The sequence below is a fragment of the Hemitrygon akajei genome, chromosome 8 (genome assembly GCF_048418815.1).
Source record: "Hemitrygon akajei chromosome 8, sHemAka1.3, whole genome shotgun sequence".
Taxonomy (NCBI): domain Eukaryota; kingdom Metazoa; phylum Chordata; class Chondrichthyes; order Myliobatiformes; family Dasyatidae; genus Hemitrygon; species Hemitrygon akajei.
In genome coordinates, this window is record NC_133131.1 from 50324267 (window position 1) to 50340349 (window position 16083).

General features: G+C 44.7%; 1 protein-coding gene across 2 annotated transcripts; it reads right to left on the bottom strand.

The window, feature by feature from the left end:
* Positions 1 to 1326: 1326 nt before the first annotated feature.
* Positions 1327 to 15378, bottom strand: cyb5d2 (cytochrome b5 domain containing 2). Of its 2 annotated transcripts, none has more exons than XM_073053836.1 (4): positions 14705 to 15378; positions 11600 to 11740; positions 2849 to 3035; positions 1327 to 1610 (listed from the first exon to the last, which is right to left on the bottom strand). In XM_073053836.1, the coding sequence occupies exons 1-4, from the start codon at positions 14832 to 14834 to the stop codon at positions 1400 to 1402; spliced, it is 669 nt and encodes a 222-aa protein (XP_072909937.1). In that variant the 5' UTR covers positions 14835 to 15378; the 3' UTR covers positions 1327 to 1399. The 2 variants fall into 2 exon arrangements, with proteins under 2 accessions (XP_072909937.1, XP_072909936.1); XM_073053835.1 differs by lacking the exon at positions 14705 to 15378 and adding an exon at positions 13787 to 14654.
* Positions 15379 to 16083: the final 705 nt, after the last annotated feature.

A 16083-nucleotide genomic window follows, 5' to 3' on the forward strand; every position in this document is an offset into this window, starting at 1 on the left:
TAGAAGTAAGTATATAAAATTTGTGGGAGGCAGAGTGATGGTAGATGGTTAGGTGTCTCTTTTCCCAGATGGAAATGCCAAATAGTAGTGTGCAGGACTTTTAAAGACAAAGATTAGTTTTATTTGTCACTGTACACCAAAACAGTGAAATGCATCATTTGCATCAAGTCAGCAAGGATTGTACTGGGCAAGCCAACATAATTAGCCCACAACTTCCTAATGCAACCTATGTGCCTTTAGAATGTGGGAGGAAACTCCTTACAGGCAGTGGCAGGCCTTGAACCCCATTCTTTCAGTAATAGCAATGTGCTAACTATGCTACAGTGCACCCACTTTAAGGTGAGAGGAGGAGAAAGTTTCTAAAGGAGATTTATATGATCTGTTTTTTAAATGGAGTGGTAGATACCCGGAATGCACTGCCAGCAGAAGTGGTGGAACGTGATACAATAAGAGCAGGAGTTCCCAACCTGGGGTTTACAGACCCTTTGCTTAATAGTATTGGTCCATGGCATAACAAAAGGATGGGAACCCCTGTTTAAGAGGCATTTGGATGAACAGGCAGGGAATGGAGGGGATTAATTTAAACTACCATGATTTGAACAGACGTTGTGGGCTGTAGGTCCTGTTATGTTGTCGTGCCATTCTATGAGTCAGAAAGTTTTGGAGAGCTTATATATTCTTGCAGGGCAGGTTTGTCCAGATCTCTTCTGTTGTGAACTGAATTTGCTTAATTTGATCTAACTGGAAGGCTCAGCTTCTGTTACGTTCCCTGGCTTTTCCAACTTCAGCCAAGGGCATTACTGCCCTTTTGCCTAGGTAGTGACTCAACTACCTGGTATGTGAGTAATGTGGGGAGACCTTACCAGATTAGTGCTGCAGCTTTGATGTGTGATGAATGAAGGTGAACCACTAAAGCAGTCAGTTTCATGATGACTGACACCAGTACCAGCTCACACTGCTGCATTCATTGTGAGGAATTGGCTTCATGGTAGGGGGAATGTTTAGGAACTTGAAACTGCAGGTCGAGTGGCAAGGAGGTATTGAAGAATTTGGTTTCACATTCCATCTGCACCAAACATGAGGAACACATCACATTTTCCACCCCACCCACCCAAATACTGTCTTGACCCTACTCAGTTTGGCATCAAGAACAACAGCCATAACAGGATTATCCTCCCAGACTGTCAATTCAAAGATTCAAACCACATTTATTATCAAAGATTGTATAAACTATACACCTTGAAATTTGTCGGCTTATAGGCAGGGGACTCAAATAACCCAATTTAAAAACAAAAAAACTGCACAGAGAAAAAGAGAAAAAACACATTGTGCAAACAGTAAAAATAATTTATTTAATTGTTAAAACAAAATGGTTTGTGTATTGCAGACCTGTGATATGCTACTCCTCCACAACGGCACAGGAGTCTGAAACACTCCCACATCCTGGATATTCTGCCAAGGCAGGGTTATCCAGATCTCCTCTGTTGTGAGCTGAATTGGGTTGATTTGATGCAGGTCCGTCTGTACGCACACAAACACAGCGATAGTTCTTTGATCCAATCTTATATAATTTGCGTGGGACACCCACCCAATTCCTTTTGAATCCTCCACTAGAAAGAGAAATATTGTATTTATTCATTTTGTTTTAGGTTTGTATGGGAGCTAAAACTTGTCCTGTTCATTAGCAGTCACTCTTATCTCACTACTTCAGCCAGCTTGTTTGTCCACCCTTGTCACCCCTCTACTTTTACATTGACCTGTATCACAAAGGCACCTGTGCTTGGTACAAACCTTGTTGCTGCAGGGTACTTTGCAGAATATTTAATGGAAGTTTCCTAAAAGTGGGTAGTTTATAATGGTGTGGTAAAGATAGCTAAATCTACGAACCCCATTTCCAGAAAAGTTGGGATATTTTCCAAAATGCAATAAAAACAAAAATCTGTGATATGTTAATTCACGTGAACCCTTATTTAACTGACAAAAGTACAAAGAAAAGATTTTCAATAGTTTTACTGACCAACTTAATTGTATTTTGTAAATATACACAAATTTAAGTTGAATATACACAAATTTAAGTTGATCAGTAAAACTATTGAAAATCTTTTCTTTGTACTTTTGTCAGTTAAATAAGGGTTCACGTGAATTAACATATCACAGATTTTTGTTTTTATTGCATTTTGGAAAATATCCCAACTTTTCTGGAAATGGGGTTTGTATCTGGAAACTAAGTGTTCAATGTCTATACTTCCATTTCCATTCTTCAACCTAGGCCCAGCAGAGTGCCACTGTAATTTTCGTTTGGTAAGATTGCCTGATAGAACTTAAATATTGAGAAAAGTATGGTGGTGCAGCAGTTAGTGTGGCTGTGTTAACTAGTGACTCAGGTTCAATATAGACCTTGGCTGTAGACTGGAGTTTGCACATTCTTTCTGTGCCTTTGAGTTTTCCCAATATGCTCCAACTTTTTCCCCACATCCAACGACATATTGGTGGGTTAATTGGCTACTGTGATATTACAGTGATTATGGTGGGTGTCAATAGAATTAAAAGGAATTGATGGGCATGTGAGAGAATGAGTTCCAATGAAATGGGGGAATTGGACTGGTGTACTGGAAGTCTGCATGGATCAGACAGGCTGATGGTCTCCTGTATCATTATATCGCAAGTTATGGATGAAAATGAGGCAGTTTGATCTTGATCTCCTGCTTGTAGCTTAGGCCCATGCAGCAGATGATGGGATCTAGTCTACTCTACCTCAAAGTTTGGTTGGCAGAGACACTCCTGAATGGGGTTTCAGCTCTCCAGACTCCTGACATTGAAACGTTAATGAAAAGAACAGATGCCTGACCTGTGAGTTGAACACCAAACTCTGCCACCTTTGGTGGAGGTCCATTCCGAATTGCAGGGAGGAAACACCTTGTTTTCCACTTCCAACTCTGCCTTCAGTTTCCTTCCTTGCTCAGTGACCAGCTCTGCATCAATGAGCGCTTGGGTCGGTTCACCGTTGTGGTCAAAATACGTTCCGACTAGTTTGCCTTAGAAGAGGGAAGAAAGAAATTGCTTCTGTTATATTGTTTGACAGATGCTCAAGATAGGCAACCCCTAGCTATGATCACCTGACTTACAAACACCACAATAATATTGAGCTCCCATAGCTCCTCCCTTCAAGAGTCTGATGTACAAACCCCATTTCCAGAAAAGTTGGGATATTTTCTAAAATACAATAGAAACAAAAATCTGTGATATGTTAATTCACGTGAACCTTTATTTAACTGACAAATGTACGAAGAAAAGATTTTCAATAGTTTTACTGACCAACTTGTATTTTACAAATATACACAAATTTAGAATTTGATGGCTGCAACACACTCAACAAAAGCTGGGACAGAGTTAAAATAAGATTGAAAAGTGCACAGAATATTCAAGTAACACCGGTTTGGAAGACTCCACATTAAGCAGGCTAATTGGTAGCAGGTGAGGTATCATGACTGGGTATAAAAGTAGCATCCATCAAAGGCTCAGTCTTTGCAAGCAAGGATGGGTTGTGGCTCACCCCTTTGTGCCAAAATTCGTGAGAGAATTGTTAGTCAGTTCAAAAGGAACATTTCCCATCGCAAGATTGTCGTGAATTTAGGTCTTTCAACATCTACAGTACATAATATTGTGAAAAGATTCAGAGAATTCAGAGACATTTCAGTGCGTAAAGGGCAAGGTCGGAAACCACTGTTGATAGCGCGTGATCTTCGAGCCCTCAGGCGGCATTGCCTAAGAAACCGTCATGCTACTGTGACAATTATAGCCACCTGGGCTCAGGAGTACTTCGGAAAACCATTGTCACTTAACATAGTCCGTCGCTGTATCCAGAAATGCAACTTGAAACTGTATTACGCAAGGAGGAAGCCATACATCAACTCTATGCAGAAACGCCGGTGAGTTCTCTGGGCCCGAGCTCATCTCAGATGGACCGAAAGACTGTGGAACCGTGTGCTGTGGTCAGATGAGTCCACATTTCAGCTAGTTTTCGGAAAAAATGGGCGTTGAGTTCTCCGTGCCAAAGATGAAAATGACTATCCCGATTGTTATCAGCGAAAGGTGCAAAAGCCAGCATCTGTGATGGTATGGGGGTGCATCAGTGCCCACGGCATGGGTGAGTTGCATGTATGTGAAGGTACCATTGACTCTGAGGCATATATTAGGATTTTAGAGAGACATATGATGCCATCAAGGCGACATCTCTTCCCGGGACGTCCATGCTTATTTTAGCAGGACAATGCCAGACCACATTCTGCATGGGCTACAACAGCGTGGCTTTGTAGACACAGAGTGTGTGTGCTTGACTGGCCTGTTGCCAGTCCAGATCTATCTCCTATTGAAAATGTATGGCGCATCATGAAGAGGAGAATCAGGCAACGAAGACCACGGACTGTTGAGCAGCTGAAGTCTTATATCAAGCAAGAATGGACAAGATTTCCAATTGCAAATCTACTACAATTAGTATCCTCAGTTCCAAAACAATTAAAAAGTGTTATTAAAAGGTGATGGGACACAATGGTAAACATGCCTCTGTCCCAACTTTTGTTGAGTGTGTTGCAGCCATCAAATTCTAAATTTGTGTATATTTACAAAATACAATTAAGTTGGTCAGTAAAACTATTGAAAATCTTTTCTTTGTACTTTTGTCAGTTAAATAAGGGTTCACATGAATTAACATATCACAGATTTTTGTTTTTATTGCATTTTGGAAAATATCCCAACTTTTCTGGAAATGGGGTTTGTACATACATCAGTTAAGAAGGTGTATGGCGTGTTTGCATTCATCAACCATGGGACTGAGGTAATGTAACAGCTATACGAGACCTTGGTCAGACCCCACTGAACAGTATTGTGTTCAGTTCTGGTCATCTCACTACAGAAAGAGTGCAGAGGAGAGGATAAGGGGTGACCTGATAGAGGTGTATAAGATGATGAAAGGCATTGATCATGTGGATAGTCAGAGGCTTTTTCCCAGGGCTCAGATTGCTAGCACAAAGGGGCATAGTTTTTTTAAAAAAAATTTTTTATTAGTTTTTCAAAACATTTTACAAATTAAAAACCCCAAATCCCAATGAGGAGCATTAATACGGTGCAAAATTGAGCATACAATAACAATATGCTACAAAGGAAGAGAATTTAACAAAAAAGCACCTAAATTAAAGACAAGTAAGCTTAGTGTCCTCCCCAAGCCCCACTACACAAGAAAAAAAACAACAACAACTCCAGACCGACCACAACACAATATAGAGAGTATAGGTCAGGACAGTCAAACTCCCAGACTGTGAATACACTTAGCAACAGAGGATAATAATGCCTACTACCAGTAAAAAAAGGGAGCTGAAAGCAAGGGACCGAAAAGAAGAAGAAAGAAAATCCCTAGTCAAGAGGAAGGTTATGAAAGTACTCGATAAAAGGTCCCCAGACCTTATGGAACTTTAAATCCGAATTAAGAACTGAACAATGAATTTTTTCGAGGTCCAAGCAGGCCATAATGTCGTTAAGCCATTGCGCATGAGTGGGCGGGGCAACATCTCTCCATCTAAGGAGGATCAAGCGTCTAGCCAGGAGAGAGGCAAAGGATAGTATTCGGCATTTGGTCAGACCCAGACATAAATCTATCTCGCCCCAAAAACCGAACAGAGCAATTAAGGGGTTTGGTTCTAGGTGTTGATTCAGAATACCCGATAATGTAGTGAAGACATCTTTCCAGAATTTCTCCAAGCTAAGACAGAGCCAGTACATATGGATGAGAGAGGCCATGCCCCTCTTGCATTTATCATAGAGCGGACTAATGCCAGGGTGGAATCGAGATAGTTTAGATTTAGACATATGGGCTCTATGAACAATCTTAAACTGTAAAAGGCAATGGCGAGCACAAAGAGAGGTTGAGTTAACCGATTTGAGAACTGAGTCCCAGCTCTCCTCGGATAAGGAGATATTTAAATACTGCTCCCAGGCCATTTTAATTTTATCCACAGGGGCCCATCGTAAGGCTGCTAGTTTATCTCGGATAATTGATATTAAACCTTTACCTAGTGGATTAATGTGAAGAAATAGGTCCATAGCATTTTTTGCAAGCATTTCAGGAAAGTTAGGAAGTAAAGGAGCAATAAAGTGTCGGATTTGGAGAAATCTGAAAAAGTGAGCGTTAGGCAGGTTGAACTTAACAGAGAGCTGCTGAAAAGAAGCGAAGCGATTATCAATGAAGAGATCTTCAAAATGTCTAATGCCCTTCCTATACCAAACATGGAATGCTGAATCGTACGTAGTAGGTAAAAAAAGGTGATTATGTGCGACAGGGCTGGAAACGGAAAACCCCTGGAAACCATAGCATTTCCTGAACTGAGCCCATATACGCAAAGTGTGTCTAACAAGAGGATTAGCTATTGATCTGGGCAGACTGCTAGGGAGTGCAGAGCCAAGAAGTGCAGATATAGATAATTCTTTGGGGCATAGTTTTCAGGTGCTTGGAAGTAGGTACCGAGAAGATGTCAGGGGTAAGTTTTTCCAGAGAGTGCTGGGTGCACTACAGGCGACAGTGGCAGATACAATAGGGTCTTTTAAGAGACTCTTAGATTGGTACATGGAGCTTAGAAAGATAGATAGCTATGCAGTAGTCAAATCACAAACAAGAGAATCTGCAAATGTTGGAAATCCAAGTAACACACACAAAATGCTGGAGGAACTCAGCAGGCCAGGCAACATCCGTGGAAAAAGAGTACAGTCGACGTTTCAGGCCGAGACCCTTTGGCAGGACTTGCTGAAGGGTCTCGGCCTGAAATGTCGACTGTACTTTTTTATCCATAGGTGATGCCTGGCCTGCTGAGCTCCTCCAGCATTTTGTGTGTTGCTCCGGCTATGCGGTAGGGTAATTCTAGGCAATTTCTAGAGTAGGTTACGTGGTCACACAGTATTGTGGGCCAAAGGGCCTGTAATATGCTGATGATTTCTATGTTCATACATCTGCTACTAGAAACAGAACTGGTCTCCCTTTCCACTTCCAATGAGCAATATCGTGATGCAATCCATTCCAATATTAAAGGCAAGTTACCATAGTGACTTGTGTATTTTCTGACTTATGGACATCCAGAACTGGAGCTCATTCATTATCTGGGGCTGACGTATAGATGGATTAATAAGCCAATCATTGTAAAGCTGGAAATTGAGCACCAGATCAATCTAACTCCAAACAAAAATGTCAATGTTCCATTTCTCTCCACAGATGCTGCCTGACCCACTGAGTTCCTCCAGTGTCTTGGGTGTGGTAAACAGAAAATGGCTGTCTGATATCAAATAGTCCTGTTGCATACCCCAAGTATACTTTAACATAGAACATAGAATAGTACAGCACAGTACAGGCCCTTCAGCCCACAATGTTGTGCTGACATTTAAACCCTGCTTCCATATAATCCCCCACCTTAAATTCCTCCATATACCTGTCTAGTAGTCTCTTAAACTTCACTAGTGTATCTGCCTCCACCACTGACTCAGGCAGTGCATTCCACGCACCAACCATTCTCTGAGTGAAAAACCTTCCTCTAATATCCCCCTTGAACTTCCCACCCCTTACCTTAAAGCCATGTCCTCTTGTATTGAGCAGTGGTGACCTGGGGAAGAGGCGCTGGCTGTCCACTCTATCTATTCTTAATATCTTGTATACCTCTATCATGTCTCCTCTCATCCTCCTTCTCTCCAAAGAGTAAAGCCCTAGCTCCCCTAATCTCTGATTATAATCCATACTCTCTAAACCAGGCAGCATCCTGGTAAATCTCCTCTGTACCCTTTCCAATGCTTCCACATCCTTCCTACACTGAGGCAACCAGAACTGGATGCAGTACTCCAAGTGTGGCCTAACCAGAGTTTTATAGAGATGCATCATTACCTCACAACTCTTAAACTCTATCCCTCGACTTATGAAAGCTAATGAAAGCTTATGAAAGCTTATATAAGCTTTCTTAACTACCCTATCTACCTGTGAGGCAACTTACAGGGATCTGTGGACATGTACCCCCAGATCCCTCTGCTCCTCCACACTACCAAGTATCCTGCCATTTACTTTATACTCTGCCTTGGAGTTCGTCCTTCCAAAGTGTACCACCTCACACTTCTCTGGGTTGAACACCATCTGCCACTTCTCAGCCCATTTCTGCATCCTATCATTGTCTCTCTGTGATCTTCGACAATCCTTAACACTATCTACAATACCACCAGCCTTTGTGTCATGTGCAAACTTTCCAACCTACCCTTCTACCCCCACATCCAGGTTGTTAATAAAAATCACAAGAAGTAGAGGTCCCAGAACAGATCCTTGTGGGACAACACTAGTCACAACCCTCCAATCTGAATGTACTCCCTCCACCACAACCCTCTACCTTTTGCAGGCAAGCCAATTCTGAATCCACCTGGCCAAACCTCCCTGGATCCCATGCCTTCTGAATTTCTGAATAAGCCTACCGTGTGGAACCTTTTCAAATGCCTTACTAAAATCCATGTAGATCACATCCACTGCACTACCCTCATCTATATGTCTGGTCACCTCCTCAAAGAACTCTATCAGGCTTGTTAGGCACAATCTGCCCTTCATAAAGCCATGCTGACTGTCCCTGATCAGACCATGATTCTCTAAATGCCCATAGATCCTATCTCTAAGAATCTTTTCCAACAGCTTTCCCACCACAGATGTAAGGCTCACTGGTCTATAATTACCTGGACTATCCCTACTACCTTTTTTGAACAAGGGGACAACATTCGCCTCCCTCCAATCCTCCGGTACCATTCCTGTGGACAACGAGGACATAAAGATCCTAGTCAGAGGCTCAGCAATCTCTTCCCTCGCCTCGTGAAGCAGCCTGGGGAATATTCCGTCGGGCCCCGGGGACTTATCCGTCCTAATTTATTTTAACAACTCCAACACCCCCTCTCCCTTAATATCAACATGCTTCAGAACATCAACCTCACTCATATTGTCCTCACCATCATCAAGTTCCCTCTCATTGGTGAATACCGAAGAGAAGTATTCATTGAGGACCTCGCTCATTTCCACAGCCTCCAGGCACATCTTCCCACTTTTATCTCTAATCGGTCCTACCTTCACTCCTGTCATCCTTTTATTCTTCACATAATGAAGAATGGCTTGGGGTTTTCCTTTACCCTACTCACCAAGGCCTTCTCAATCTCTCTTCTTGCTCTCCTCAGCCCCTTCTTAAGCTCCTTTCTTGCTACCCTATGTTCCTCAATAGACCCATCTGATCCTTGCTTCCTAAACCTCATGTATGCTGCCTTCTTCCACCTGACTAGATTTTCCACTTCACTTGTCATCCATGGTTTCTTCACCCCACCATTCTTTATCTTCCTCACCGGGACAAATTTATCCCTAACGTCCTGCAAGAGACCCCTAAACATTGACCACATGTCCATAGTACATTTCCCTGCAAAAACATCATCCCAATTCACACCCGCAAGTTCTAGCCTTATAGCCTCATAATTTGCCCTTCCCCAATTAAAAATTTTCCTGTCCTCTCTGATTCTATCCTTTCCCATGATAATGCTAAAGGCCAGGGAGCGGTGATCACTGTCCCCCAGATGCTCACCCACTGACAGATCTGTGACCTGACCCGGTTCATTACCTAATACTAGATGTAATATTGCATTCCCCCTAGTTGGCCTGTCAACATACTGTGACAGGAATCCATCCTGGACACACTTAACAAACTCTGCCCCATCAAAACCATTGGAACTAATCAGGTGCCAATCAACATTAGGGAAGTTAAAGTCACCCATGATAACAACCCTGTTATTTTTGCACCTTTCCAAAATCTGCTTCCCAATCTGCTCCTCAGTATCTCTGCTGCTTACCAGGGGGCCTATAGAATACCCCCAGTAGAGTAACTGCTCCCTTCCTGTTCCTGACTTCAACGCATACTGACTCAAAAGAGGATCTTGCTACATTACCCACCCTTTCTGTAGCTGTAATAGTATCCCTGACCAGTAATGCCCCCCTCCTCCCCTTTCTCCCCCCTCCCTGTCCCTTTTAAAGCACTGAAATCCAGGAATATTGAGAATCCATTTCTACCCTGGTGCCAGCCCAGTCACTGTACAGTAGTGGCCACTACATTATAATTCCATGTATGTATCCAAGCTCTCAGTTCATCACCTTTGTTCCTGATGCTTCTTGCATTGAAGTACACACACTTTAGCCCTTCAACCTTACTATCTTTACACCCTTTATTCTGCTTCTCTTTCCTGAAAGCCTCTCTATATGTTAGATCTGGCTTTACTCCATGCACTACTTCCACTGCTCATTCACTCCGGGTCCCATCTCCCTTGCAAATTAGTTTAAACCCTCCCTTTAATATCCCTTTAAGTTAGGGATAGTCTTTAACTGCTGGCTTCAAAGATGTCAATGAAGAAAGCAGGAATAGTTTTAATATTCAGTATACTGTAATATGTAAACAATTACCAGAATCTAAGTATTAAGAGTCAATCCACAACCCTGACTTTCTGATCCCTACAATACCACAGTATCTAAGATCTTCTAGTCACAATAGGCAAGAAAATTGCAAAGATGCACTAACTGTTGAATGAAGAGATTTCTCATTTCCAAATGACAAACCCTTAATCTGAAATGGTTCTCACTAATTCCAAACTCCAAGCAAAGGAAACTTTCCTCTCAATATCTCTCCAGACAATCCACAACGTTTCAATGAAAGAGGGAAGGAAAACACAAGGAGAAGGCCTGTGATGGACTGGAAAACAGGAATGGTTGAGAGATGAATAGGGATTACAAGTACACTGACAGTGGGATGAGCAAAGAAACCCAAAGGCTTGTCTGGAGGTGCAAAATATTTATTTGAAATTGAACACAAAGAAATGTTAAGATTTGCTAATTATCGACAATTGTTGAACTCTGTGTAGAGTTCAGAAGTCTAATGTTCCCAATAAGAAGATGGGGTGCTGTTCTAGTGGTAATGAAACTAATGCAGTTACATGAGACTGCAGTCCATGCTGTTAATCTCCCCCCTCCCCACTACTTGTTCTGCTTTGACCATTCACAACCATTATCTTCTCGACTTTACTTACATACACTAGGCAGCACCTCCGTAAGTGAAACTAACTCAAATAAAAAGAGGCAATACTGAAATACTCAGATGTTCAAGCAGTGTATGAGAAAAGGAAACATTAACTTTTCAGATCGATGCCCTTTTACCAAACAGAAGTCTTGCAGGAGGGTGATCAGCAGAGCCTGGGGTGAAACACAAAGTAGGAAAGGCCCAAGGAAATTGAAACTGCGCAAAGTTTGTTGGAAATTATCAAAGGAATGTTTATAATCTGGAATAGGAAAGCTGAGAATGTTCATTATCCAAACTGTCGAACTTCACCAGCTAGATCATGCCCACTGAAGCCAAGTTTTGTTTGTTGAAGGTCTGTTAAAGAGAGCCAGCTGGAAGCTCAGGGTCACCCCAGACTGAAAATGGAACCCCTCTTAAACAGACTACATCAACAGCAACACATCTTCCCGGTGTTACAGAACAGCATTTTCAACCTGCATTTCTCCCAGTGGACTTGCCTTTAAAAATGTACTCTCTCTTGTAAAAGGTGAGCCACTCATGGAGAGAGAGCATTTCCGTGGGTGAGAGTCCCGACACATCATCTATGAGACCAGGCTCAGTGAAATCTCCGCTCACAAATGCTCTACAGGCATCTCGACCTGTCAGAAACAACAGAACAAGTTCAGTGTGAGAAACAGCCCTCTTGCCCACTGATTATCAAAGTTAAAATTGAGTTTATTGGCTGGTGCACAAGTATATGTCCAATGAAAAACTTGCAGCTGATCACAGGTCCATGCAGCATCATACAAATAGCATTCACTAGAAAAACATTAATTAAACATAAATTATACACAATTTTTGCAACGAAGCAGTCCCCCAATCTGCGTCAGGTCTCACTGATGTAGAGGAGGCCGCACCGGATGCAATAGATGACCCCAGCAGACTCGCAGGTGAAGTGTTGCCTCACCTGGAAGGACTGTCTGGGGCCCGGAATGATGGTAAGGGGGAGGTGTGGGGACAGGTATAGCATTTGCACTTGCAGGGGTAAGTGCCAGGTGGGAGTTCTGTGGGGAGGGACGTGTGGACCAGGCAGTCACGGAGGGAACGATCCCTGTGAAAAGCTGAGAGGGGTAGGGAGGGAAAGATGTGCTTGGTGGTGGGGTCATGTTGAAGGTGGCGGAAGTTGCGGAGGATAATATGCTGGATCCGGAGGCTGGTGGGGTGGTAGGTGAGGACAAGGGGAACTCGGTCCCTGTTGTGGTAACGGGAGGATGGGGTGAGGCTGAAGTACGGGAAATGGAGGAGATGCGGGTGAGGGCATAATTGATGATGGCAGAAGGGAAACCACGATCCTGAAAGAGGACATTTGAGAAGTCCTGGAACAGAAAGCCTCATCCTGGGAGCAGATGCGGTGGAGACGGAGGAACTGGGAATAGGGAATAGCATTTTTACATTTGGCAGGGTGGGAAGAGGTATAATCAAGGTAGTTATGGGAGTCACTGGGTTTACAGAAGATGTCAGTGGACAGTCTGTCTCCAGAGATGGAGACTGAGAGATCAAGAAAGGGGAGAGAAGTGTCTGAGATGGACCAAGTGAATTTAAGGGCTGGGTGAAAGTTAGAAGCAAAGTTGATGAAATTGACGACCTCAGTATGGGTGCAGGAAGCAGCACCAATGTAGTCGTCGATGTAGCGAAGGAAAAGTTGGGGAGTGGTGCCAGTATAGATTTGGAGCATAGACTGTTCCACATAACCCACAAAGAGGCAGGCATAGCTGGCGCCCATGCCAGTGCCCATGGCTACACCCTTGGTCTGGAGAAAGTGGGAAGAACCAAAGGAGAAGTTATTGAGAGTTAGAACAAGCTCCGCCAACCAGACGAGTGTGGTGGTGCTGGGGAACTGGTGGGGTCTGTTATCCAAAAAGTAGCGGAGGGCTTTGAGGCCTTCTTTAAATTTTTTTTTTTTTATTGCGTTTTTAAGTGATTGATGGGGGATGGAGGTGTATAAGGATTGGACATCCATAGTGAAAATGAAGCGGTCGGGACCGGGGAACTGGAAGTTATTGAAGAGGTGGAGGGCATGGGATGTATCCTGGATGTAGGTGGGGAGAGTCTGAACTATGGGGACAAAATGGAGTCCAAGTAGGCAGACTCAAGTTCGGTGGGGCAGGAGCAGGCTGAAACTATGGGTCTGTCGGGACAGTCAGGCTTGTGGATCTTGGGGAGGAGGTAAAACCGAGCAGTGCGGGGTGTGGGAATTATGAGTTTTTTGTCTGAGGGAGGAAGGTGGCTGGAGTTGATAAGGGTGGAGATCGCGTGAGAATCATTAAATTGTGTTTCTCTATTTGCCAATCTTTCTCCCATATGATGGTGCCACGCCGGAGGAGACTCGGATACCTGACTGGCCTTTTAACAAACGGGTTGGTTAAAACACAGCCAGCATAACTTAGCAACAACAGGCACCCGGGGAGGATGGTCCGAAAGGTGGACTGTCCATTTCCCACCATAGATGCTACCTGACCCGCCGAGTTCCTCCAGCACGTTGTGTGTGTTGCAACAACCCCTGGCGATGGGACGGGGCGAGTGTGGCGTGTGACTGGGGCAACACGGATCGTACCACCGCCGGCACAGCGGCCGGTAAACACGCTCCCATGTCCCACCGGTCTCTCGTTCCCCACCAAGCCTGGACTCCCATCCCCTCCGCCCACCTGTGAAGAAGTGATAGGAGCCTCCCGGGCCGTAGTGCCTCCTCCCTCGGTCCACGTCGAACACCTGGCCCAGGACAGCCAGGTACAGCCCGGGACTGCCCTTCCCGCCGGTGTAGCGGCTCAGCTCGGCCTTACTGAAGATTCGGGGTGTCGAGACATTGTTCACTGGGCCAAACCACCCCGCCAAACCGCAGCTCAACAGCCTCCAGACATCGGAGGGTATCAGCAGGGCGGCGGCGGCGGCGGCCGCGCACAACACCAGCGTCTGGGGCATCGGCTTCCCCACGCTCGGCACTGAAGTTCCGGGTTCCCGTGTTGCTGTAAGGAAGAGCACAGCCTCCGCTTAAAGCGCCAGCGTCGGGACACAGAAAATCGGTCGCCCGTGCTGCCTTCTTTTAAAGGAACACAGCCCCGGAAGCCTGGACTCGGAGGACAATGCGAGGCGAGAGGGACGAAATTCAGGAATACAATCTCTTTCTGGTGGGAAACACTGACGCAGTTCCCTCTTAAAGTTCAGTAACCCCGCTCTCTGCTAAAGCGTCAGTTCTGAAAGACAGCTCCTCTTCAGAATTACAGCTCAGACAGTGGTTTTCATGATGAATACAACCCCAGAAAAAAAGATAGTTTAGGGACCGTGCCTCTTGTGAAAATGGCAGACACTCCCTTAACGTGACAATTCAGTGACTCCTGTCACTTCAGAACATCAAACACAAGGTTCGCTCTGAAAGACTGCTTCATTGTAGCGTTAACACTGTCTCATCTTCTAGGGGTTGAACCTTTACACGCTCGGTGTCTGTGATGCAGACACGTTAAAGGACAGCTTCAGTGCAGATTTTTCCTGAAGTGACACGACACAAACTCGCGCTCCTCTGAAGGCGCCAGTCCCAGTAAAACCCAGTCCTTTTAAGGTTAGGATACTACAGGTTGTCAAGGAGATTTTGAGGACATCGTTCGCTCTGCAGTCTGCTGATCCCCTCCTGTTACAGAGTTCCGAACAGACAACCTTTCCCGGGAGTCTTGGGCCTGTGAATGAGTCGGCCCTGCTCATCCGAACTGACTGAGTGCAGCTGAGGCTCTCGTGTCTGGAGAGGCTGGCCTGGGAAATTCTGGAACCAGTATCAGTGATCCCTCTCCTGTGCTTTGAGGTGTCAATTAAAGGGCCAATGCTCCTCTCTCTCCCCCCTACCCCCACCTGTCCCTAAATTGGGACACAATGAACCTCTTCATTCAGAGGGTGGAACAAGCTGCCAGCAGCAGCAGTAAAACCAGGTAATGTTTACGGGAAGCTGGGATAGGTACATGGATGGAGGGTACAGGGGGTGCAAGTAGAATAACAGATCAGCCTGAAGGAGAAGGGCTGAAGGTCTGTCCCTGTGCCACAGGACCCGGCGACTCTGAAGTCATTCCCAGCCCAGTCGCCCTGAGAAGTCCTCATAAACATCCGGGGATTGGTGTGCAGGCGCGTATCACAGTCATACTGACAGAAGCCCATCTTACAGTCCAGAGGACATGAGTTGAGACTTAGGGGGCAAAGGTTTAAGGGTAACATGAGGGGGAATTTATTTACTCAGAGAGTGGTAGCTGTGTGGAATGAGCTTCTAGTAGAAGTGGAGGCAGGTTCGATTTTGTCATTTAAAGTAAAATTGTATAGGTATATGGACAGGAAAGGAATGGAGGGTTATGGGCTGAGTGTGGGTCAGTGGGATTAGGTGAGAGTAAGCGCTCGGCACAGACTAGAAGGACAGAGATGGCCTGTTTCCGTGCTGTAATTGTTATATGGCTATATGTGCCAGTCTATCACTTAGACACTCTATCTGCTCCTAGATTTTTAGTAATACTGGGATGCACTGACAGTAACAGTATTCGGGGAATTTCAATGTTCATTACAGAGTCTGGCCGAGTGTGTAGAGGGTAGTGACTGAACCAAGAGCAGCAATCACTGTGCCAATCTACCTGTGGCAGGTGCATCTGTCCACATCAGTGCTGGTAAAAGTGAGTATTGCACTGTCCTTGCAGAAACAAAGTCCTACTGGTGTCACCCCTCCACCAGGCAGTGTGGTTCTACAAATATAATGGCATAGAGTCAGAATCGAGGTGACAGCTCAACGCTAGACATCTGTGAGGTTCAGCGGCACAAATATTCAGCATCACTACCAGCGATCCCTCAAATCACGGACCTGCCTTTGTTCAATGAGGGGTGCAGGAGGACACCAGGTTCACAGAAAAATGATTAGTGCCAGCCTGCCACAGCTGCAGTACAGAACTGAGTGAAGTGTAAAAACAGAATGTAATCTATA

Bases quoted from the DNA above. Each gene is read 5' to 3' on its own strand.
- cyb5d2 (XM_073053835.1), bottom strand. From the start codon at position 14,060: ATGCCCCAGACGCTGGTGTTGTGCGCGGCCGCCGCCGCCGCCGCCCTG. The intron at 11,741-13,786 runs GTGGGCGGAGGG...TGTTTCTGACAG, and splicing joins CTCCTATCACTTCTTCACAG to GTCGAGATGCCTGTAGAGCA. The intron at 3,036-11,599 runs GCAAGTCCACTG...CCCTCTTCTAAG, and splicing joins GAGAGAGTACATTTTTAAAG to GCAAACTAGTCGGAACGTAT.